General features: G+C 35.6%; 1 protein-coding gene across 6 annotated transcripts in view; it reads left to right on the forward strand.

Annotated features, from left to right (window-relative positions):
• Positions 1-24145, forward strand: part of LOC123684381 (neurobeachin) — a 372530-nt gene that overhangs the window by 193380 nt on the left and 155005 nt on the right. Inside the window, exons 14-33 of one of the 6 annotated variants that reach the window (XM_045623617.1) lie at positions 1034-1286; positions 3424-3566; positions 3654-4035; positions 5523-5839; positions 5935-6907; positions 6988-7617; positions 8493-8645; positions 8764-9083; positions 9457-9636; positions 10119-10262; positions 10372-10479; positions 11074-11245; positions 11891-12118; positions 12740-12867; positions 13758-13874; positions 14870-15095; positions 15155-15663; positions 15741-15916; positions 16188-16459; positions 16544-16680. In XM_045623617.1, coding sequence (XP_045479573.1) covers positions 1034-1286; positions 3424-3566; positions 3654-4035; positions 5523-5839; positions 5935-6907; positions 6988-7617; positions 8493-8645; positions 8764-9083; positions 9457-9636; positions 10119-10262; positions 10372-10479; positions 11074-11245; positions 11891-12118; positions 12740-12867; positions 13758-13874; positions 14870-15095; positions 15155-15663; positions 15741-15916; positions 16188-16459; positions 16544-16680 — 5568 coding nt within the window. The remainder of the gene's footprint in view (positions 1-1033; positions 1287-3423; positions 3567-3653; positions 4036-5522; positions 5840-5934; positions 6908-6987; positions 7618-8492; positions 8646-8763; positions 9084-9456; positions 9637-10118; positions 10263-10371; positions 10480-11073; positions 11246-11890; positions 12119-12739; positions 12868-13757; positions 13875-14869; positions 15096-15154; positions 15664-15740; positions 15917-16187; positions 16460-16543; positions 16681-24145) is intronic. The other 5 variants (XM_045623618.1, XM_045623619.1, XM_045623620.1 and 2 more) reach the window with 5 other exon arrangements.

The raw sequence follows: 24145 nt of genomic DNA on the forward strand, positions 1-24145 counted from the left end.
TTGATTCCGTTTCTGGTTATTATTCTGGAGACATTTATTTTCTTAGTCTTAATCACACAAGTGATTGTTGTCTACCAGTTGGGTGTACTCCCTTTGAAACTAGAGAAAATTTTGAATGCAAATCTCAAATAGTCTGTCAGCAAATTAGCTGTGCCATGAAAAGACACCTTATTTCATGACAAACTTTCAAGATTTGGTTATAAGATTGATTATATGTCTGAGAAAAAAATTGAAGTACGTATTCCATTAAACACAATAAGTTTATGAGCATGTTATGACCCACAAACCATATAAGACTGCAAACCTCCGCATCGAAAATCATTATCTTCAATTCATGGTTGAATAGAATGAATTTCCCTCCCAACAACCTCCAAACTTCAAAACTTCCCAAAATCGGAAGTTTTAAAACCTCGACCCATATTGCATCTACGAATACAACAGAGAACTTGTTCCTAGCTTAAATGATGCTTGAGATCCTAATTGCAGAAGTATAAGCTTAGTAATTTTTTTGCATATCCAATTAGTTTGTGAAGAACTTGGAGTGCCCAGAGAGCTTTGCATGTTTCCGGTTAGATTAAAATTTGAATAATTAAACTCTTCATAAAATTAAAACGCGGAATATTGAGTTCAATATGCTGCTGTATTTATGATGGAATTTCTAAATAAAAACAAATTATGTAGCGAGGTGATTCTGGAATAATCTCCGTTTTTTCAAATCAAAATTTCAATAAAGTGCAAATTGTACTTTTTTTTTTCATTTTAACTGGGTAATATCAAAATATCGAATGATTTTGAATCAACGAAATATTGAATGATCTACTTTTATCTTCCATTTGAAACCAGCATTATTTTGCGCTTTTTATTTTTATTTACCAACCCGTACTTATCCAAGCATGTGTAAAGATCATCATGATTATTTTAACCCCCCTTCTATGCTTCAAGTCAACGCTATAATTATTATCTTCTCCACTCTCGCAAGTATATACATGTCAATGGGTAAGTACGTGGGACAGATAGATCAATTTTGAGTCAGTTGTTTTGCTTTTCATTTCTGACCTGGCAGCTGTTGGACCACGTGCTGTTCAACCCAGCACTCTGGATATACACACCGGCTCCTGTCCAGACGAAACTGTACTCCTATCTGGCCACAGAGTTTCTGTCGGACACACAGATCTACTCGAACGTGAGAAGGGTTTCGACGGTTCTGCAGACTGTACACACGCTCAAGTACTATTACTGGGTGACAAATCCGAGGAATAAGAGTGGGATAATACCGAAGGGTTTGGGTAAGTTCAGTTACAGAATGAAATAGATTTTCGTATTTTTTCTACGGATGAAATTCAATCAGAGATTTTCAATTTAAAATAATATTATTGGATAATATTTGAATTCCCTTAAATCTCTTATAAAAATATGCATGTGATAGTAATTAGTTCATTACAGCACTGTTTTTGGTACTGTAATGAACTGATTACGATACCGAAAATGAGAAAATCATATTGTTTATCGTTTCATGCAACAAGGATTGAATTTTGGAGGAAGTCTATGTACATTTATAATCGTCACTCTTGTAAATCAGCACATCAGAAAATAATATGGGGTTATAGTTTCGAGGTTCAGTCTGTTCTTCAGTCAAGATTTCATTTCCTAGATGCTTATCGTGATAAAACGGTTAATCTCATTCCTGTCTTCAGATCGGAAATGATTCTCTTTCATCTTGCTATAATCTGTCCGTTCTATTCCCTTTGATCAGTAAGCCTCTAGGATTAAACACACTAAGTATTACTTGTGTTGACATCAGAATCCTTCGGCTTTTGATACCTTAGATATTTCTGTTTGAACTTAAATCTGAAATAGTATATCGTTTCATTTGGAAGGAAGACATTATTAGTTTATCATTTGAAGAGAATGCCAAAGAAGATTATTGAAGTTCCTTTTTGACACAAATGTTATCTATACTTATCCAGCTTATGACCGCCATCTGTTTCGTGGTTTGTTCATAGTGCTCCATTTTATTATGTATTTTGAATGGGCAATGGAATTTCATGCGATAAAGCATTGGGAATGTTACATGAGGTTTACCCTAAATTACTTTATCAAAAACACGTGCATATAATTTGTACAGCTCAAACAGAAGCTCCATTTTGAAAAGTGTACTATGGAATGTCGTTAAAAGTATTGAAGATGACTCGCAGAGAGATGAGGACAGTGAAGTGCCTTCAGTTGAAATCATTCCAACTTTTTAAGAGAGAAGGATGAAAAAATATAATGTAACAACCATTGGCAGTTTCTTCACTACATTTTCTAATGATTTGAATAACCATAGTGTAAAATTTGCAATGTTTTTTCGATTATCAAAACACCACCTTGCCAGTTTGTGACATTTATCAATACTGAATTCAGTTTAATGATAATAATATAATAATAATAATATCATTTATTCAATTAAAGTATACATTTAGAATTAATTACATTTTTGGAATGGTGAATAAATGAGCATACTTACGAAGCAGAGCACGTCTGCTTGTGTGTAAGAATATATAGCATATAGTGTGATCAAATATATAAAAATCCAAAAGGATCCACATGAACAAAAATTTCAAAAGTAAAAAATATAAATATAAAAGCATTAAAATAGATCGAGCATACAATTGTCACATGATAAAAACAAATATGCCGAAGCAGACAAAAGACGATAAAACACAAAATTACTGTTTAACTCATTTGTGACAACAAGTCACTTTCAGTTCTCGATCATCTCGTGCATTTCAGAACGGGAAGCATGTCGAACATAACATTTAAGTTTATTCTTGAATTTTCTAAGGTTGAGCTCACATTTTAGTTCTTCTGGTAGACTGCTAAAAAGTTTGGGACCCAAATAATTATAGTTCCTTTGGCCGACCGACTTGTGCATGACTGGTATTACAATACTTTCTTTATGGCGGGTCTTATAGTTGTGATCGTAGGTGATTAATTCATTTTTGTACTTGTATTGAACTGTAGCAACACTTATGAAGAATAGTTGTCTTGGGTCAAATATTTTAGTCTCCGAGTATAGCAGGTTGCTAGGATAGTCGTATCTCCTCTGCAGAATACATCTCAAACAACGTCTTTGAATTACCTCAAGGGAACGCAGATGCGTTTTAGAGACTCCTCCCCAACCAATTATGCCGTAATTCAAGTGAGACTCTACCAAACTTTTGTACAAAATTATTTTTTGTTCATTATTTAATATACTGATCACTGTCTTGAACCCATACAGAATACATCGTAGCTTTTTTACAAGATGTAATACTTGTTGGTCCTATCTTAAGTGGTTGTCTAGAATAATAGTTTATCAATATTGAATTGACTATGTACAATATAAGGAATGGAAAGGTTCAAAAGGTTTGAAAAAGTAATCAAAATTTCTTATTTTTGCAGATGGCCCTAGGCCTGCCCAGAAAGACATTTTGGCAATTCGGGCATATATACTACTCTTCCTGAAACAACTTATAATGGTTGGAAATGGTGTGAAAGATGACGAATTGCAAAGCATACTGAATTACTTAACTACAATCCACGAAGTTAGTATACTACCATATTTTTCTTCTACTTACCCATAGCTGCCCGATATAATCACAATTTAATTGAATGATTAAACCTCTCCGTAGGATGAAAATCTTCACGACGTACTCCAGATGCTGATATCTCTGATGTCGGAACACCCATCCTCTATGGTTCCTGCATTCGACGCTAAATTTGGAGTGCGCTGTATCTTCAAACTCCTTGCTTCCGAAAGTCAATTAATACGATTACAAGCTCTGAAATTGCTGGGATTTTTCCTCAGCAGGAGCACCCACAAGAGGAAATACGACGTTATGAGTCCCCACAACCTCTACACGCTCCTTGCCGAAAGGCTTTTACTGAACGAAGATAGTCTGTCATTACCGACATACAACGTGCTGTTCGAAATTATGACGGAGCACATCAGCCAGCAGATTTTGTACACGAGACATCCTGAACCCGAATCACATTTCAGACTTGAAAATCCCAGTAAGTACTCGTTTACCTTTGAATCATATAACGGGTGTTTATTTTCGAGGTATATAACTTTGAGTTGACATTACTGTTCAAGATGGCGACCGATTTGACAACTGTTAAGTGATTTATTCTCAGTTTGGTTTGGCAATTCATCGTGAATAGACTCACGCCTGAACAACGCTTGCGAATAGTGCAATTTTATTTCGAAAATAATGGTTCTGTGCGGAATACGTATCGCGCAATACGTCCATTTCATTTTGTTTAGCGATGAAGCGCACTTCTGGTTGAATGGCTACGTCAACAAACAAAACTGCCGCATTTGGAGTGAAGCTAATCCTCAAGTGCATGTCGAAACACCGTTACATCCAGAAAAAATGACTGATTGGTGCGCTTTATGGGCTGGTGGAATCATTGGTCCGTACTTCTTCAAAAACGATGATGTTACAGTCAATGGTGATCGGTATAGAGCCATGATTACTAACTTTTTCATTTCTGAATTGAACAACCATGATGTCCAGGAGCTGTGGTTCCAACAAGACGGCGCAACATGTCACACAGCTCGTGCCACAATCGATTTATTGAAAGACACGTTTGGTGACCGCCTAATTTCACGTTTTCGACCTGTGAATTGGCCTCCAAGATCTTGTGATTTAACACCGCTAGACTACTTTCTGTGGGGCTATGTAAAGTCATTGGTCAATGCGGATAAGCCACAAACCCTTGACCATTTGGAAGACAACATTCGCCGTGTTATTGCCGATATACGGCCACAAATGTTGGAAAAAGTCATCGAAAATTGGACGTCCAGATTGGACTACATCCGAGCCAGCCAGTGGCAGTCATATGCCAGAAATCATATTTAAAATGTAATGCCACAAGATTATCTTGCGGATAAATAAAATTTATGTCAATCGAATAATTCATCGTTGTTTTATTGCCATTTAAAGTTCTATAGCTCTAAAAAAACACCCTTTACATACCAAAAAGCCTAACTGCTAGTTTCAGGCGTCTGTCAATGTTTGTATTCTGTAGTTATAACTAGAGACTTGAAATTTTCAATACAGATTTGAGGTCTGAATTTGGGAATCTAGCTGGATGAAAGGTTTATTCGAACCTCAGACTGCAATTTATTCTGTAAAGATATTCTCCTGAAGTTTGCAGTATACATTTTGTTCTACTGAAGTTGTAACAATCTCAATCTAATCCACAGAATCTTTAATATCGTGTAACAAATGTTTCGACAAATATGTTGTTATCTTCACAATCTTAAAGTCATATGTGATGATATAATAGAGAAAGTTTTATCCATTCATCCATTCATAATTGAACTGTGCATTCTACTGACATTTTGTGTTAACATTAGGAGGTCCATTTGTCGCCGGGAACAATATCTTCTGAGGCACTTAACGTTCGAACGATATCAAAAGTTTATTTGTTCAAATATCCACTTCATTCCTAGACTTGTTCTCTGCTTTAATCGGCTTTATTTAAATTTCCAGTGATTCTCAAAGTTGTTGCCACACTGGTGCGTCAATCGAAGCAAGACGAGCAGTTGTTGGAGGTCAAGAAACTGTTCCTGTCAGATATGACGCTTCTCTGTAACAACAACAGGGAAAATAGGAGAACTGTTCTGCAAATGTCGGTTTGGCAGGAATGGCTCATCGCGATGGCTTACATCCATCCCAAGAACACCGAAGAACAGAAACTGTCAGACATGGTTTATTCTCTATTCAGGATGCTCCTACACCATGCTATCAAGTATGAGTATGGAGGCTGGAGAGTATGGGTGGATACACTCGCCATAGTGCATTCGAAGGTAAATCATTATGTCAAATGTCATCCGCTCTAAGAGAAATACCTGATACGCGTTTTTTCAAAGCTGAATTAATCTCCTACTTTTGTTTTCTCCAGGTTTCCTATGAAGAATTCAAGCTTCAGTTCGCCCAGATGTACGAGCACTATGAACGCCATCGTGCCGACAACATAACCGATCCCTTGGTGAGGCAGCAGCATCCGATTAGCACCATTTCTGGATGGGAAAATCAGACGCAGGCTATAGCGAACGGTTGCCCAGAAGATCCCGATGAAAGATGGAATGGTAGAGGAAACATGCGCGAAATCGCACATGGTAATGATAAGTCTGATCATCACTGTAACTGCGACTACAACATGTCAGAAGATAGTCCCATGTCTTACACTGCGAAACACGAGGATAGTGAAGGTGTTAGTTTAGACTCGAGGACTAGTGATCTTTATAGTGATGTTAAAGTAGGCAAAGATTCACCTTATTCCATGGACTCGCCGTTGAAATCGCAGATAGCTGAGAGCACACCCGAGCCTTGTGAATATCAGATGGTGGTGTGCAATGGTCTGCATACCGGAAGTAGTTCTAGTTTCGGATCTCCTGCGAAGAATGCTGAAGAAATGGAATCGACAGAGATTATAACTGAAATTGTGGAAGAAATAATAAGAAAGTCTGAGAAACTCTTGGAAGACTGTGATGAAGACCTTGAAAATTCAAAAGTTCCCCCTTCTATTTTGTCTAAGGAAGAAATACATCAAGCTGTAAATGAAATCGTTGAAAGCATTGTCGACTCTGTTAAAGAAGATGAGGAGGCTAACATGGAGTCCACGCTGACGCAAGATCAAGAGGATGAAGAGAGAAATGATAAATCCATCGTTTCCCAGCAAAGCATTCAGAGTATTGAAGATACAGGCTCGCCAACAAGTCCGGAAAGAGATATACTCGACAGTGATTTGTCAGAGAGATATCAAACTCCTACTGATTATGATGAATTTGTTGAAGTCGCTACCAGTGGGTCGCCAATCAAAGTTATATCTATTGAAGATAAGAAGGAAGATGAAATAGTGAAGGCTGAAAAAGGTAAGATTTATTAATTAATCATTGTCTAAAAATCTATGTATTTATTTCTCTATTTAATTTCATTTTCGATTGTTCTTTAGAAGAAGAGAGTAACCATGATGAAGGAATCTCAACTGATTCAAATGAAGACCAGAAGTTGTCAGAGGAAGAGGCTGCTCAAAAGAAGGCTTCAGAGGAGAATATTTCCGAGGAGAAGGCATCCAAAGAGAGCTCCGAAGTGTTTCATGAAGCAAAATCCGATTCTCCCACCCCTGAGATTGTCCCAGATATTCAAGAGGAAGTCGAAAACGTTAATCCAACTGAAGGCGTTGAAGGTGATGTGAGAATCGATGAACCGAACGAATCCACCATTAGTGAACATCTAGAAACTGAAAACAGAAAGTCCGAAACTGTGCCAATTTTCGAAAATAGTGCTGTGTCTGTAGAATTAGAACCGTCCAATATTAATTCTAGTCTAAATAATGAATTACCTGAAAACATTCCTAATGAAACAAGTGAACTGAAATCTTCTGAAAACAATGTCGTTAAAAGTACTGAAGATGACTCGCAGAAAGATGAGGACAGTGAAGTGCCTTCAGTTGAAAGCATTCCAACGATTTCGAAAATCTGTGATCCTAGTTACGATGTCGAAAATAATTCTTCTCCTAGTTTTCCAAACCCCAGTGGGAGTGAAAAGGTGACCGAAGTTGATGCGTCAACCCAAAATGATAGTAAGTATTGCACAAAAACTATTCATTAAATTGGGGTTTCTCTCTATTACGAACTCTTTTTGCTCTTCAGTTCAAAGATATATCATGGGTTCTTGTAGATTCACCATAAGATTCAGATTCAATTAAGGATGTTTCGTTTCACTGCGACTTAACGGTCTATCGTACCCCCCATCAGAGCTATTCTCTCCATAACGTGACTTACAGCTCGCTTTCCAGTACCAGAGTTCTAATGAACTCCAATATCTGGGATGGCTTCAAGGAGGCTAATTCCTCACTTCTACAAGTTTCGTTTCCAAAGCAGATTTTGCGTTGGCTAGCGATGGCGAGGCATTCCGTCACCAGGTGATCCGGAGTTTGTTCCTCCTCCCCACAGAATCTGCACTCGTCGTTTTCTGTTAGACCCATTCTCATGAGGTGTTTTCTAAGGCGACATGCATCACCCTGAACTGGCAGTGCCAAATGCTAATCGATTTTTTATGGACAATCTGATTACACCATAATTGTTGTCATATTTCAGTGTTTTATTCTCGGGAGTTTCTTTATGATTGGGTTTCGCTAGCTTAACGGTAAATCAAGGAGAACCCAGGAGATTTTTTGAAACCTAAATTTAGAAATTTCACCGTTTGTTCAAACGTGAGCTTGAAATTATGGTGTACTCAGTTTGTCCATAACTAAGCGATTGGTTCTGCTAGGTTAGCATTGAGCTAGCAGAATCCTCTATTCTTCGCACAATAGAATTCTGGGCTAAATCTTTCGATACAAGCTGACCTATTAGTAGTAGCGTATTGATGAACATTTTCCCTGATAGGAAGGACATGGAGCTATAAGTTTGAGAAACTCTGCATTGAATACATCGCTCATGAATTATTTTACAGCAACAGTGCCTCTAGAAGAACCCAAACGAAGAGTCAGCCTACCTAGCAACCACTTAGACAGCCAAAGTAATGATACAATTAATGAATGTTCGGAAGAGAGACGACCAAGAAGTGCGTCAACTTCAACCCAGGTGGATCCAAATCATTTTGGAGGTAATATCTCTTTTTCCACCTCATTGTTGAATTATATCTCTATTCATTCATTTTAACTTCCGGAAAACACAGGAAAAAAACTGAAATTCGTTTCTCTATTCATAATACTTTTGTTCAGGTAATAAATACGCTAAATCCAACTCTACCTCATCGAGGCCTATGTTCAGCCCTGGACCGACTAGACCTCCTTTCAGGATACCAGAGTTCAAATGGTCGTACATACACCAGAGACTTCTATCGGACGTCCTCTTCTCCTTAGAGACCGACATCCAAGTCTGGCGCAGTCATTCAACCAAGTCTGTGCTTGACTTCGTTAACAGCACTGATAACGCCATATTTGTTGTGAATACCGTACATTTGATATCGCAACTTGCGGACAACTTGATCATAGCTTGTGGGGGATTGCTGCCATTATTAGCTTCTGCGACGTCTCCGAATGTACGTTCCATTTTATACTACTGGGTCTAAAAATTACCGGGAATTGGTCAGTGAAACAAAAAAACAAGAAAGTCTGCTTCGAAGTGATCTCCTTCCGAAATAATACACTTCCCATTGACGCCAACAAATTATTCAATCAGAAGACTTTTTCCGAAGATATTTTCGAAATGGCAATGAACTACTTTTCATGTCTGCCAATAGAAAAAATAAAAAAGTAGACCAGTGCCATATAAGAAAACATAGTGGTTGTTAGATAATATTTGTTGGAGATCAGTTGTTCCAACTTCAAGCGTATTTTTTTGATGATCAATTCCCGGTACTTTATTAAAGTTCCTATAAGTTTTCTTCTAAATAATTCCAAGTTAAATTTCAGAGTGAACTCGATGTGATAGAGCCTACTCAAGGCATGCCTATTGAAGTAGCAGTATCGTTCCTTCAAAGACTTGTCAATATGGCTGATGTACTTATATTCGCTAGTTCCTTGAACTTCGGGGAGCTTGAGTCAGAGAAAAATATGTCAAGTGGAGGAATTTTGAGGCAGTGTTTGAGACTGGTACGTTTGCACACAAAAAAACTAATTGAAAATGGAATATTCATAATCGGATATAATTTTATTGATAAATATTTTTGAGATAGCTTTTCCTAGATTATATTATATAACTGAGTAGATGAAATAGATCATCTTTTAGGCAATTGAGAAAAGAAACTTCGCCATTATCTGTTCATGTAACATTTATTATCTCAACTCTTTATTTGTAGTGTATAGTATGAGTCAAATGACAACTGAAGGTGTAATTATGTTTCTGAATAAAATTATTTTGTAGTAGTGCCCATAAAATAAGTGGAAAACAGGTCATATTTATTTCAAGAAATAGTCTTGATAGGATCCAATTTTTATTTGAAGTTAAATGTAAATAATGCAATCAAATGATGAGATTGTTCTGTATGTTAAAGCACATTGATAATTTTAAGTATTTTGCCACTTTTGTGTTATGCATGAATTTGTTTTGACAACTGTCTATGTGCTTGTATTAGGTTTGCACTTGCGCAGTGCGAAATTGTTTGGAGTGCAAAGAGAGAAGCCGACCGCACCTATCACTTGCACCTGCCTCCATTAATGCCAGTCACAAAGCTGCACACCTCCAGTCTTTCATTCGGGGTGTACAGAATTCACCCAAGGTAAGTTTTGAGGCACCTGAATAAAATATATCCCGAATAAAATGATTTTCATATTAGCTCGAATATTACTTCCCAACCAGTAGGAAAAATTGAAAATAATTGCTTTCAGAATGTCGCTGACAACTTGTCGAATAATTCAACACCTGTGAAGGATCCGGAGAAGCTCCTTCAAGACATGGATGTCAACAGGTTGAGAGCAGTCATATACAGAGACGTGGTATGATTATTATTATAATTTCACTGAATCGGGGTCGTTACGGCTCTGTTAGCCGACCGGAAACTGCGACCAAATAAATGTTTTGTTCTTAACCCTACCTATTCATACAAACCCAGGGCGGCCGTCGATACTGTTACCGTTGCTTCGTGTATATCCAGAACTCACTTTCCCATGCGAGTGGTTTTTAGGCCAGTCAGCCCTGGGTACACTATGTGTTCCATAGTGATTTGAATTCGCGCACCTTTAAGGCTTCTTTTAAGACACTCTTGGGCGCAAGTATAGACAGCTAGTGTCTCGGTTTGCAAGATAGAGGGCTCAGTTCCTAGGGATATAGAAATCCCCGTTTTAGGCCTATACACCCCAAAAACTGTACTTTTTTCTGATTTCGATCCATCAGTATACCACATGAAGGACTTTTTGTCCAAACGGTTTACGAAGACGTGGCACGTATTAGTTTACTGCGAAATTGATAAATTTTTTCGTAACGATTCACACTGTCGGCATCATATTCTGAAATACCCTGTATAAGCATATTTTCATCTTTTTCTTGAAATAATCGATTAGTGATTTCTGTTATATACTCTTTAATTACAGGAAGAAACGAAGCAGGCCCAATTCCTATCGTTAGCTATAGTCTATTTCATATCTGTGTTGATGGTATCCAAGTACAGGGACATCCTCGAACCACCAGTTTCGATAAGGGTTGCAACACCACCTGTACCTGCCAAAAGCAACGGAACATCACATCACTCCAATAGTCCACAAGGTATGCTATGCTTTTTCAGTCAATCGACATTGAGAAACTTCTAGCAGAATATAACATAATTTTTTTTGAATCCATAATTTTGATAACATGGATTTGAAATAGTGCCTCATCACTTATCACATCCACGCTTAAACATTTGCACAACGCTTCAAGAATAGTTTCTGAAGAAAGGAGACAATTTTGAAGTTGCTCATATTTCTATAAAACTAGAAAATTCACCTAAAACCTAAAGGTTTTAATCTTGAATATAGTATAACAGTGCCCTTGACTCTTTAAATTAAGTTACCTATTCAAAACGTGTGGAGTTGATCTACTTGATTTCTACATCTCAAAAAGAGTCTCTTGGTAATTTGGAAGCAATAATTTAGGGGACATATTTGTTGGGAGCTTGAAACATTTATGTTTCTTAGGAATGATGATTTAATTCGTTTTATTTCTCTCTTTGTAAAACGTAAATAATTATTTGTCTACACCTCCAATTCAATGTTGAGTGTACTTTTGTTTGAAAATGCTATTCGAACTAAAAAAAATGTTTAAAATCATAATTTGAACAATTTCCATTATCTCATACCCACATACATATGGAAATCAATTTATTTCATTCTGTGTTGCAACTAAAATTTTTCTTCTTACGTGCTTACGTAGGAGGGAGTGCCAGACCTCTTTTTCCTCAATGGTCCCACCACGTCTACCCCCAATTCCTACCAGGTAGCCACCCCAACGCAATTCCTCACCACACCTATATCCGCCACCGTCATTCCTACATGAAACATCAACACTACCAACATAACCTGAATAACAATCACCATTCCCACCACCATAACCACAAAATCGACCACCGCTATCACCGAAACTCAATAGCTAGCCATCCAGGTAAATGGTATTAATGGTAAATTGATGAAGTTGAGGATCAGGATTTTATTTATTTTTTGAAGTAGTAATTTAGATAATTTCATCCCAACAACGTTTTTTTCAACCAAATACCCTTCATGATTATTTAGATACTGATCTTAAACTCCATTGAATAATACCAACATATTGTTTTGCACTGTAGATTTTCACTTAGCACTCTTAGTATGAAAGTAGTTGATGTTTGTTTGGTCTCGTCAATAACTAATATTGCGAACATTATATTTTCGGTTACTTTACTGTTAATGTTTAATTTTCTAGTGTTTGACAAATTTCTGAAAGATATTTCTGAATAAGTACTCTTCTTTAAAATTTCCTTTGACCTTATTGTTATTTTCTTGAGTATATTAGTCTAAATTGAAATATTTGATGAGTTAGGTACAATATTTGTGTCTTTCCTGTAGACAATAGCAACCTTCAAGTAGGTGAGGATTCTGTAATCTGTCGTACAGTTCATTAACGAAAATTCTGTTTGAATCATCTAATCATACTAATATTCTTATGAATTCTCTTTTATTGCTCAGTGGATTTCACTGTGAAACGTCTAAAAATAACGGAGTCTCATTTAAACTCTCGATTTCTCAGCTACAAGGTCTATACACAACCAGACACAAGAAGACACCGACTATGAAGTTATCACTGCCTATGTCATGGATGATAACCATTCCATGAGCCAAGAAAATGAACTCCACTCGGGTCCTGCATCGATGAAGGTTTGTATATTGCTACTCACATTGCATGGGGTCGTAGGTTTTAAGGATTTAGTTCAATCTAAAAGAGATTAGTATCTACAGAAGTTGAAAAAATAAGTTTGATAAAATTTTCTCTTATTCGTTTTCTATTATGTTTAACTCTTTTTTCAAAGTTTTCTAACTTTTATTTATTTTCCTCAAAATGTTATTAATCTTCTGTTATGTTTATACTAATGTTAATAATTAAAATTTCCGTTTATAGTTTCTGTATCTATGTATGATATAAACTGTACAATGTAGATGGTAAAAATAGTTTTTAATTGCACTAATATTGGTGTTGTATCTATGAAAATGTACTGCCTATACATTCCTAGTAAGATAAAACACCAATATAAAAGTTTGATTCTGCACTAGTTCTAATAGAAAGAAAAGTTTCAACAGTGTGGAATGACTTGAGAAATGTATAAAATTGGGACTGAGTAGATTATTTTGGAGTTTACTATACCAGAGTAGAGTTAGATTGATGCATAATTATGTTCATTATCTTTACTGCTACAAAACGTATACAAATTGTTTGAATTATTTGTGATGGATTTGTAATAGGAGCCTCACACGGTATCTGATCTGAAAATAATGAAGGGGACTATTTTGGGTGCCACGGTTCTAGCAATTGCCTGTTAACAAATCCAGGAGTTATTCAATGATTCATTTGGTTCCGTTGTTCAACTAAAACTCCATAAATCTGATATTGGTTATCGGCTATTGCAAAGACATTCACTGTTCAATTTCCATTTGAAAATATTCCTATTAGCGAATTCGAAGGAATACTATGAAAGTTATCAATATTATACATTTTTCCCTACTTAATCTCTTACTAACTGGCTTATCTATGGCGTTTTTGCCCATGACAGACCAGCACTACCGTAAGGCAAAGGCCGCCTGTTAAGGGATATGGGTTTTCTGTAGATTACTCTTTGGATGGAATAAGGCATGCAAGGTCTCGTGATCATGCTCGTTTTAATACTAAGGTAATGCTTGTTTGTAGTTTAGTTATTGCTTTATTCTTTTAGATTGTGAATAACTGTTCGAATCGCTGGGAAAATGAAAGTTGTTCAGATGGTTTGTATATATTTTCTGCATGGTTAATTTTTATTCATGGTATTTGGAATCGAATATTACTGTTCATCTTTGAAAGCTATTCATTGCTGTGAAGAGTGAAAATAAAGAAAAAATGGGTGGATTAAGGAGGAATATTTAAAATATTAATACCGGCAAAAAGATCTGTTCGATTTGTAAGTTGACGAAAAGCATAGTACGATTTGTCGTCATTTTAAACATAACTTTGCCAAAAGCATTCAGTGTGAATACAATTTTAAACTGTACTGAAAAAATGGAAATCTGTGGCTATGTTATAAATGCAAATGTTCAATGCAACTCAAAATATATAATATAATTCATCCAAACTCAATCTTTCTGCTTCTTATGAACTTCTCATATCAAACAGTTTTTTCTGTCGTACTGTGAACCATCAAAAATCAACATAACACATTTTCATAATATTAAATAAACCTTAGAAAAATATGCCTGGCACATTGGCACCCTTAGAAATAAAATCTTTTCATTAATAAAAACAAGTTCCTTACAACACTTCACTCAAACATTGAACTCAATGTAATCCTGATGCACTGATACACTTTCGTTTGATAGATATCCGTTAATCCGATAATAAACTTTAGTGTAAATTTGCAGTGTTTTTTATCATTTTGTTGTATGAACAGATGAGGATTTCTTCTGCTTCATTATATTATGTATAAATAAAAAAAATGTAAATATCTAGATCAGATGTGGTCGATGTACACTGGTTTGGTATTAAATATACAATGCACGAGAGAACCCTTATAGGTTGGATTGCCTCACTTATCACATTTGGTCAATCTGCTTGATATATCTATCCGCCTAGAATATCCCTCTTAAGTTATTACTCCTTATCATTTGCAAGTTTAATGGTATCCAACTTTTTTAGAGCACCGATTCAGTGGAAGAAATAAATTCTGAAAATTCAGCGGATCTCAACAACATGGGATCACAAAACGAAATCACTATACCAGATAACAAAACACTGTCAAACGATGAGAACTGGACAGATATTAATCTAAACGAAGATAGTGAATCGAAAGATGATTCGCGCAATATGCAGAATATGGCTCATTCTCATCCAGGTCTAGTGGACATCGAAGGAAATATAAAAGGTGAGGACATTCGAAAAAATAATATATTGATGTATTCAACTATATATTCTTGCTCCTAGATAAACATCATTCCGAAATCTCAGTGGTCCAAATACCGCATGACGTCATCCAGAACTCCAGCCAAATCAGAGAAGATGACCTTCCCATGAACAGTATCGTAGAACATATATCCATTCCAACACCATCTAGAGAAGCATCCCTCACCCAAAAACTAGAGATGGCACTCGGATCTGTATGTCCCCTGCTCAGGGAGATAATGGTGGATTTTGCGCCCTTCCTATCGAAGACATTGGTTGGGTCACACGGTCAGGAACTTCTGATGGAAGGAAAAGGTCTCACCACTTTTAAGAACAGCAATTCTGTTGTCGAATTGGTCATGCTGTTATGTTCCCAAGAGTGGCAGAACTCGTTACAAAAGCACGCTGGTTTGGCCTTCATAGAACTGATCAATGAGGGTAGACTGCTATCTCATGCAATGAAAGATCACATTGTTCGTGTGGCCAATGAGGCTGAATTCATCCTGAACAGGATGAGAGCTGATGATGTTTTGAAACACGCAGATTTTGAAGTGAGTTCTTTAGCGTGCATTGCATTTAGTTCAATTGGATGCATAGATCATCGATATTAATATTTGTTCCTTTCCAGAGTCAATGTGCTCAGTCATTATTAGACAGAAAGGAAGAAGAGAGGATGTGTGATCACCTCATAACTGCAGCTAGAAGAAGAGACAATGTTATAGCAAGTCGTCTTCTCGAAAAGGTCAGAAACATCATGTCCAATAAGCATGGTGCTTGGGGTTATATTGACCCTTCATCTCCTAGGTAAATAAAATAAAAATTGATAAGTAGTATAGTATATCCAAAGTCACTTGAACTAGTCCGTAAAAACGCTTGACCAGATATCCCTTTGAAGAGGATACCGCGATTCGCTAAATACTGGGGTTCATTTTAGTAGTATTGTGTGGCAATAAATTCACTGGTCCGAAAGGAATTTCTAGAAACTTGGACAGCCCTTGAATAATCGAAATATTCTGGCTACCTCCAAGTGACTTTGGATATACCATACATGATTTGATAACTCTGTGCACTTCAGGATAACCGAATTTTGGAAACTGGATGCTTGGGAAGATGATGCCAGAAGGAGAAAGAGGTTCGTCCATAACCCCTTAGGTACGTCACATCCAGAAGCTAGTTTGAAGGCAGCAATCGAGCATGGAGCCCCCGAAGACGCTATATTGCAAGCTAGAGAAGAGTTCCATGCTCACTTGGCAGCAACGAGGAGTCATCAGAATGTTCAAAATACGGACTTGATGGACGATAGTGAACTACTGCTAGATGACAGAGAATTAGATAATGATTTAACGGGTAAGTTGAGCATTTAAGGCTGTCTTTTCATTTTTTTTTCGATTCCAAGAACAATTTTCTTATTGTGGTGATTTCAACTTGCAGGACCTGTGAATATAAGTACCAAAGCTAAGCTTATTGCTCCTGGTGTGGTGGCGCCTGGAATAGTCTCCATCACTTCTACAGAACTGTACTTCGAGGTTGACGAGGAGGACGAGATATTCAAGAAGGTCGATTCAGAGGTAGGTGACCTTTTCATTCAAACCATGTGCAGGGAATTTTATTGGGAAATTGAATGGATCGAATTATCCATAATGTACAATGTACTTGGAGCTCTATTCTGTTGACAATTTCCTGAAAATAGAATGATATTCAAAATCGAAGATATAACGCTATATAAATATCTAATATGAAATTTTGAAAAGGATTTCAATCTAAGTGTGATGTCTAGATGGCACTACTGAATAATGATTACATAAGATATACTAAGGTCGAACTGACCTTTACTTCATTTTAAGGCCTTTTCGATTTATATAGAGTCGATGTTAGAAATTAAAAGTTACTTACTTTATTCAAGACTATACATGCAACAAGGAATATCAAACTAGTTCCAAAACTCAATCTATTATAATCTATTGCTAAGCTTTCTCTTTTCGGATAAATACAGTAAATAATGAGGATCATTACTAGGTGTCAAAATTGAGAAATATTTCTCTTTACATTGGTAATAGGAAAGGTTTTATTCGATCATTTTGAAAGTTTCAATGAACCTTTCATTTTTCACCCTAAAACCCATAAGAAACTGCAGAAAATTTTATAATTGTTATTGAATATGTAGAGATTAATGGATTGATATGGATACAAACTGATCAATTCTACCACTTCTTTAGAATTGAAAATATTTCTCAACTCTTCAAAGAAAACTGTACACGAGCAGTTTCATTTATATTCGCCTAAAAAAAATCAATACTATGGTATTGAGGTAGAATAGCCTTCGAAATAGACTACTTACTTCGAATAAGGTTAGATGGCGCTACTTGTATGGATGAGGAATAATCGTTACTAGGAGTAATAGAGCATGAATAGATGGCGCCATTAGTTGCAGTTATATTGATTCATTTCTAGAAGTCTGGATTTAAGAGTTACATCTCCCTGTACTCACACATTTCGAAGTTTTATTGCGGAGACTTATTTTACTTGAATTAGTTTTGGAGAACTCTCACTGTGCTTGTTAGAACTATGGAAAAATTAAAAATAATTATTATTAGTCGTGTTAAACTTTTGAATGTATTTGAAATTTTTCTATCGGATACTTTACGATGTACCTATTCAATTGATTCTTAGAATAGTGAAGGAAAGGTTGATGTTGCTCATAGATACATCAATATTACCAGTAGCAGATTGGATTCATCTCATATTTTATTCAGCAAAATTGTAATTTTTCAATGAAGATCCCATCATTTTCGAGTAATCTCAAGATGTTTGATGCTGTTTTTCTCAAAAAAGAAGTTTGTTTACAATACTTACAGAATGGCTAAAGATATTTCAATGTTACTAAAAATAGCAACATTGCTTATTAAAAGTTATTCTTTTAAATTCTTCCATGTTTGAAAATTTTCAGTGACTCAAATTAAAAGATCATTTAAAATTACAACGTTCCTCACTGAAAGGTTTCGCAAATTTTTTTATGGAATTGCAGTTTTTAAAGCAAATGATTTAATCGCTTGTATAATTCAAAATCGACCCTATTAGTCTATTTCATCTACTTTAGGACACCCTGTATATGTGATCATTTTCGAGTCTGATATCGATAGCATCAGATATACATGCCCTTAATTCGTCTTGTACTGTATCAAAAAATTTTTTTTCATGAAACCCAAGTAACTAAGAACTCTAATTCACCATTTGTAAATATGAAATTAGGCGTTTCGTATTCGTATTCGTGTTAGGCGCTTATCGATTCCCGAACATATCACGGAAGGAATAATGACATAATGTGTGGTTTTCCATCAAATATCATAAATCATACTTGATATGGGGAAGATAGCTCATAAAATGAATGAAAATTGTTTTAGAATATAATGTTGGGATCACTCGTCGATTTTGAATTATTGGAGCGATCCAATCATTAGCAGAGAGATATGAGACAGGTAAAGTGGATGCTGTACAGGTGCGGATTCAAGGGAATTCATAACGTCTGAAAAAAATCGGACTAAAATGTCCATCATTCAGTTTTATTTCGAAAGTTTTTATTCTTGCTCATCCAACTCGAGACCATTCGCTGAATATAATTTTTCATCTAAAGGGTGTTTTTTTAGAGCTATAGAACTTTAAATTGCAATAAAACAACGATGGATTATTCGGTTGACATGAATTTTATTTATCCACAAAAAAAAACTTGTGGCAATCTGGACTTCCAATTTTCGATGACTTTTTCCAACATTTGTGGCCGTATATCGGCAATAACACGGCGAATGTTGTCTTCCAAATGGCCAAGGGTTTGTGGCTTATCCGCATAGACCAATGACTTTACATAGCCCCACAGAAAGTAGTCTAGCGGTGTTATATCACAAGATCTTGGAGGTCCAAAGGTCCAAAACGTGAAATTAGGCGGTCACCAAACGTGTCTTTCAATAAATCGATTGTGGCACGAGCTGTGTGACATGTTGCGCCGTCTTGTTGGAACCACAGCTCCTGGACATCATGGTTGCTCAATTCAGGAATGAAAAAGTTAGTAATCATGGCTCTATACCGATCACCATTGATTGTAACGTTCTGGCCATCATCGTTTTTGAAGAAGTACGGACCAATGATTCCACCAGCCCATAAAGCCAAACAGTCAGTTTTTCTGGATGTAACGGTGTTTCGACATACACTTGAGGATTAGCTTCACCCCAAATGCGGCAGTTTTGTTTGTTGACGTAGCCATTCAACCAGAAGTGCGCTTCATCGCTAAACAAAATAAAATGGACGTAGTGCGCGATACGTATTCCGCACAGAACCATTATTTTCGAAATAAAATTGCACTATTTGCAAGATTTGTTCAGGCGTGAGTCTATTCATGATGAATTGCCAAACTAAACTGAGAATAAATCACTTGACAGCTGTTAAATCGGTCGCCATCTTGAACAGTAATGCCAACTTAAAGTTTTATATCTCGAAAAAAAACACCGGTTATATAGGATGATTATAACTTCAATTTCGAAAAAATATATTCCCAACATTAACTAACATAAATGGTATCTTTCATTTTACACTCCACGTCCTTTTCACCTCTAAGGGTGTAACATTAGGGCAAAATGTTTCGTAAACAAAAATTCAACGATAGACACCCTCAATATTCACTTCAAAAGCAAGAAATGTGAAATACGAAAAAAATTTTCTATTTTAACATTGAAAATCCTCATCGTTATTTTCGAGGTTATTTTAGTAGTTTCAATACAGATTAAGATTCGGATTTGTTGAAAAAGAGTTGACATATTATGGACTATGTCGCTTAAATTTGTTATTCGTTGGCGGTGCCCAGTTCAAAAGAGAACTCTTCTGAATTCTAAACATGTTCCTTTGTTAAACACATGGTCTTATGTTACATTGTGCTACGTGTTTGGTTTTCGAAATGACGTGAAATAAGAGTACCTAAATCGGAACAAAAGAGTTCTTTTCAAAGTTTTAATTCTTTCAGGGAATATCACAAATCTGTTTCTGATTTCGTTTTTCAAAATGAGAATGATTTTCACATTATCTCTTTCAATGGTTTAAATTCTGAATGTTTTATTTCATAAAAAGAATCATTTCTTTTTGGTAGATAGGTCCGATAGGGGTCCAATATTCAGTGATTCTCACCAGATAATTATGTATAATAAAGTGGTAATTATGTGTAATGGCTCATTGGAATATTAATTATGACAAGGAAAAAAAAATTAACATCGATATCACAATTGAATAGAGTTTAATTAAATCTTATCGACAGTACATCCTTACAAATTTTGTTCGTGTTATCAAATATGAAAAAAAAAACAATTTCACGCTATGATTTCTCATTCTCTATTTCAATTCAAAACATGTAACGAAGAATGTAAAAATATTCATTTGAAAAATTTGAATGAATTTTAGCAGTGGAATCGAAGCCGGTTTAATTTTTTGAAACACAAATAGAAATTTAAAAATGTTCAACTCCGAAAGTCTGTATGCACTCAGTATCATCGTATATTTTCCTAATTTCATGATTGCATTGTTACGTTTTCTATACGCGATAACTCTCGAATGTTTTGCGGGAACCATATAATTTAAATATTTTCGGAAATCTTTTGAATAATAGAAAAACACACGCTCATGTAAAATTTCTTGAGCATCGTTTTTGGGAGAACACATTTTTTTTAAATTTCTCAGAAACTATTCGGCAGTGATTTTTTTTTTTAAAGTAGTAGTGATTTTTTTTATATGTCTTATCGAAACCAATAAATATTAATTGGATTAAATTGATGTAAAATTGTGAGTAAGAGAAGCTAGATCAACAATATGGATAGTCCGGTACTGAGATAGCACAGCAATTCCTCACTCTCTTCTCTCTCCATCCTGCAATGAGTGCTAGTTTTTCTTACAGGGAAAATCTCTGGACAAACAAGCCTAATTTGCACGTGTTGAAATTCTAGTTACAGGGCAGTCTTAAAATACAGCTTTTATGGGCAAAACCTCCATATTTTACACGGGGCTCGATCGCATGTAAACTGCCACTTATTATTCAATAATTCCAGGGACCCCTTATAAATTATGCATAATCTACCATCGGGGAAGAGCACAGTCAAAAATTATGGACATCGTTTCGACGCAATTGAAAAGGAGTTCTGAACTGTTGGTAACCCTGCTTTATTATGCGTCATTTCGTAGTGGGATGTATTCGGTTTCCATGTACGGGTACCAACCGATTTGTGAGTTTCTTCTATTGGTATTTCTTTTTCGAAAGACGATTTATTTTACGAGCTATTGTACTGAATGAAACAGTACATTGTAATAAGTATTGTATCTATTGTAAATTCTCTGTTAGTTCTTGAAGTTATCCTCTTTATCGCCTAATTCGATGGATTTGTTGATAACCGTTACTCTTACAAATAAAACACATATAATTTCAAGAAGAAAAGTTTGGTCTCGCAAACGCTTTGTTTTCGAGATACAGGGTGTTTCTTGTAGTCCTACTTTTTTGTGATGAGTATACTAGTCAAATTTTAATAATTTTCGCTACAGATTGGGTAAATAAATACCAAAACTTATAACTAATTTATTCATCAAAGCTCACTAACTGCATCTTCATAATAATTTGGATTATCCTGAGGATTACTAGAGAATTGTTTGAAATTTTTCTTTCTTTTCTCTCAGATACGACAAAACTACAAACCAAAAGTGTAATTATATTGGATCAAAGTTTTTTTCGACAATTTTCTAAACTGCTAGTTGGCGGCCATCAAATTTGCTTCAAGTGGACTATCTTGCTTACCGGCAAGTAGCAAATGCACTTTTTTGCTGTTGAAGCATGGCAATTTTAGTGTCCGCTAAATTAGCTAAGTGTTGACAAGATATTAATTTTCAGCAATATACAGGGTGTTTCCTAAACATGCGGCAAAAATTCAGGGGGTTGTTCCTTGGACTATTTTAAGCATGTTTTGTCCCTGGATGATTTTTGAAAAACCTCTTTGTTTCGAAGATACAGGGCGAACAACATTTTTCATATTTTTAAAATTAATAATAGTTTAAATAAAAATGCGTACCGCACTGTGTTTACTAAGTAGGTACAATTTATTTTTAAATTTGTTTAACAACATTCCAATTACTAAAAACGGCCAGTGTCTTTCCTATGGGGCCATCTAAAATCATTAGTTTATACCACTCCAGTAGAAAATGTGGAAGACTTGCGAAATCGGATCATTGCTGGGTGTAACTTAATAAGAAATGATCCTGGTGTTTTTGAAAGGGTTCGGCAGTCAATGAGGAGAAGATTGGATGCTTGTATGCTGGCTAGAGGTGGTCATTTTCAACAGTTTTTGTAGGTTGAGTTGAATTTTCATGTAATTTTTCATAATAAAATGTTATTATCTGAAATTTTGTTTCCCCTATATCTTCGAAACAAATAGGTTTTTCAAAAATCATCAAAGGACAAAATATTCTTAGAATAGTCCAAGGAACAACCCCCTGAATTTTTGCCGCATGTTTAGGAAACACCCTGTATATCAAGAACACTACTTACTCTTCTCAGACCGTATCTAGGTACTATAGCGCCTGTGGCAATATCTTAGACAGCGCCCCGCATTTTCTAAGATTTTTTTTTCATGGATTATATTTTCTCATAGTATTTTTTTGTTTATAACTTAAGTCATATATTTTGTGATTTTTTTATGCTTAGTACGCAAATTCTAGGGAAGGCTAGCAATATTTTCAATGTTTCTAATAAGGGCGTAGAAATGGGGGGTAATTATACCCCTCCCCCCAATATTTCCAAAATATAATATTTCAGAATTCTCGCAAAGACGAAAAACTAAAATTTCTTCATAAAAAGAACCAATAAACATTTTACTTTTCTCTGAAATCGACACGAACTACAAAATCGGACCCTTCTACGGTTAATGAGTTTATTATCGCTTTCAAGATGAGTACTTTTACTGCGAGCACATCTATGTCCGCGGTTCATTATTTTCCTTTATCTATCCGCTTTGTCGCCGTCGTCCGTTATTTGCCATCTGTGATTTTTGCATTCGTAATCGGCATACACTTACTCGTTGTTTTCGGTTTTTTGTTCCATTTCAGTCACAAAATTTCAATACTGTAGTTATCAAAGCACTGAACTAAGTAATTCGCAGCGATCAATTGTCTGGGCCGTGTTATACAATTTATTGTGATTCATTCAAATTGCAATTTGATTGTGCAGATATCAGTTTTGAATTGATTATATCTAAACGGTGTTCCTAATGTGTACAAATGAAAATGACAGATTTCTCGGATCATTTTAAGAAAAAAGTCCTATAACATGAATCCGCAAACGCTTTGGTTTTGAGATACCGGTATTAAAGTTCAAGTTTTTTTTTCTCATATAGCACTTTCCCTTCACAAGATATTTAACTTGAATTGGCATAGATCTTCCGATTCAAAGTTTTCATCTTGTGATATGCTTATTTTGTATGCAAATCTACAGGGTAATATTTTTTCTGATTCTTTCCACCTGAACTATTTTTTGATGAAGCACTGGTACTTTAAAAGAATGTGAAAAGAAACTCTGGTCTAGTACAACACTTTTTGATTTTTTTATGTTTTGTAGTATCTGCTTTTGATTTCGAGAAAAAAAATCAAACAGCTCTCTGGTAATCCTCAGGAAAATCCAAATTATTATAAAAATCCAGTTTGTAAGCTGTGATGAATAAATTAATTATAACTTTTGGTACTTATCAACCAATTCTGTAGCGAAGATTGATAAAGATTCGAAAAACCAATAAATATGAGCATCCTGAAAAGTATAACTATACAAGAAACACCCTGTATCTCGAAAACAAAGCGTCTGCGGGCACATGTTTATGAGAATTTTTATTCTTAAAATTATCCAAGGAATCGCTTCTTTTCCTTCGTAACTCCGTTTTATACCCAGTATAAGGTGAGAACAATCGAATAAGTAATAAAAGAATTATTTTGAGTAATTTGGTTCATACTTCGTTATCAAACCTCTTT

This window comes from Harmonia axyridis, chromosome 7 (assembly GCF_914767665.1).
Source record: "Harmonia axyridis chromosome 7, icHarAxyr1.1, whole genome shotgun sequence".
In the NCBI taxonomy this organism is placed as follows: Eukaryota; Metazoa; Arthropoda; class Insecta; order Coleoptera; family Coccinellidae; genus Harmonia; species Harmonia axyridis.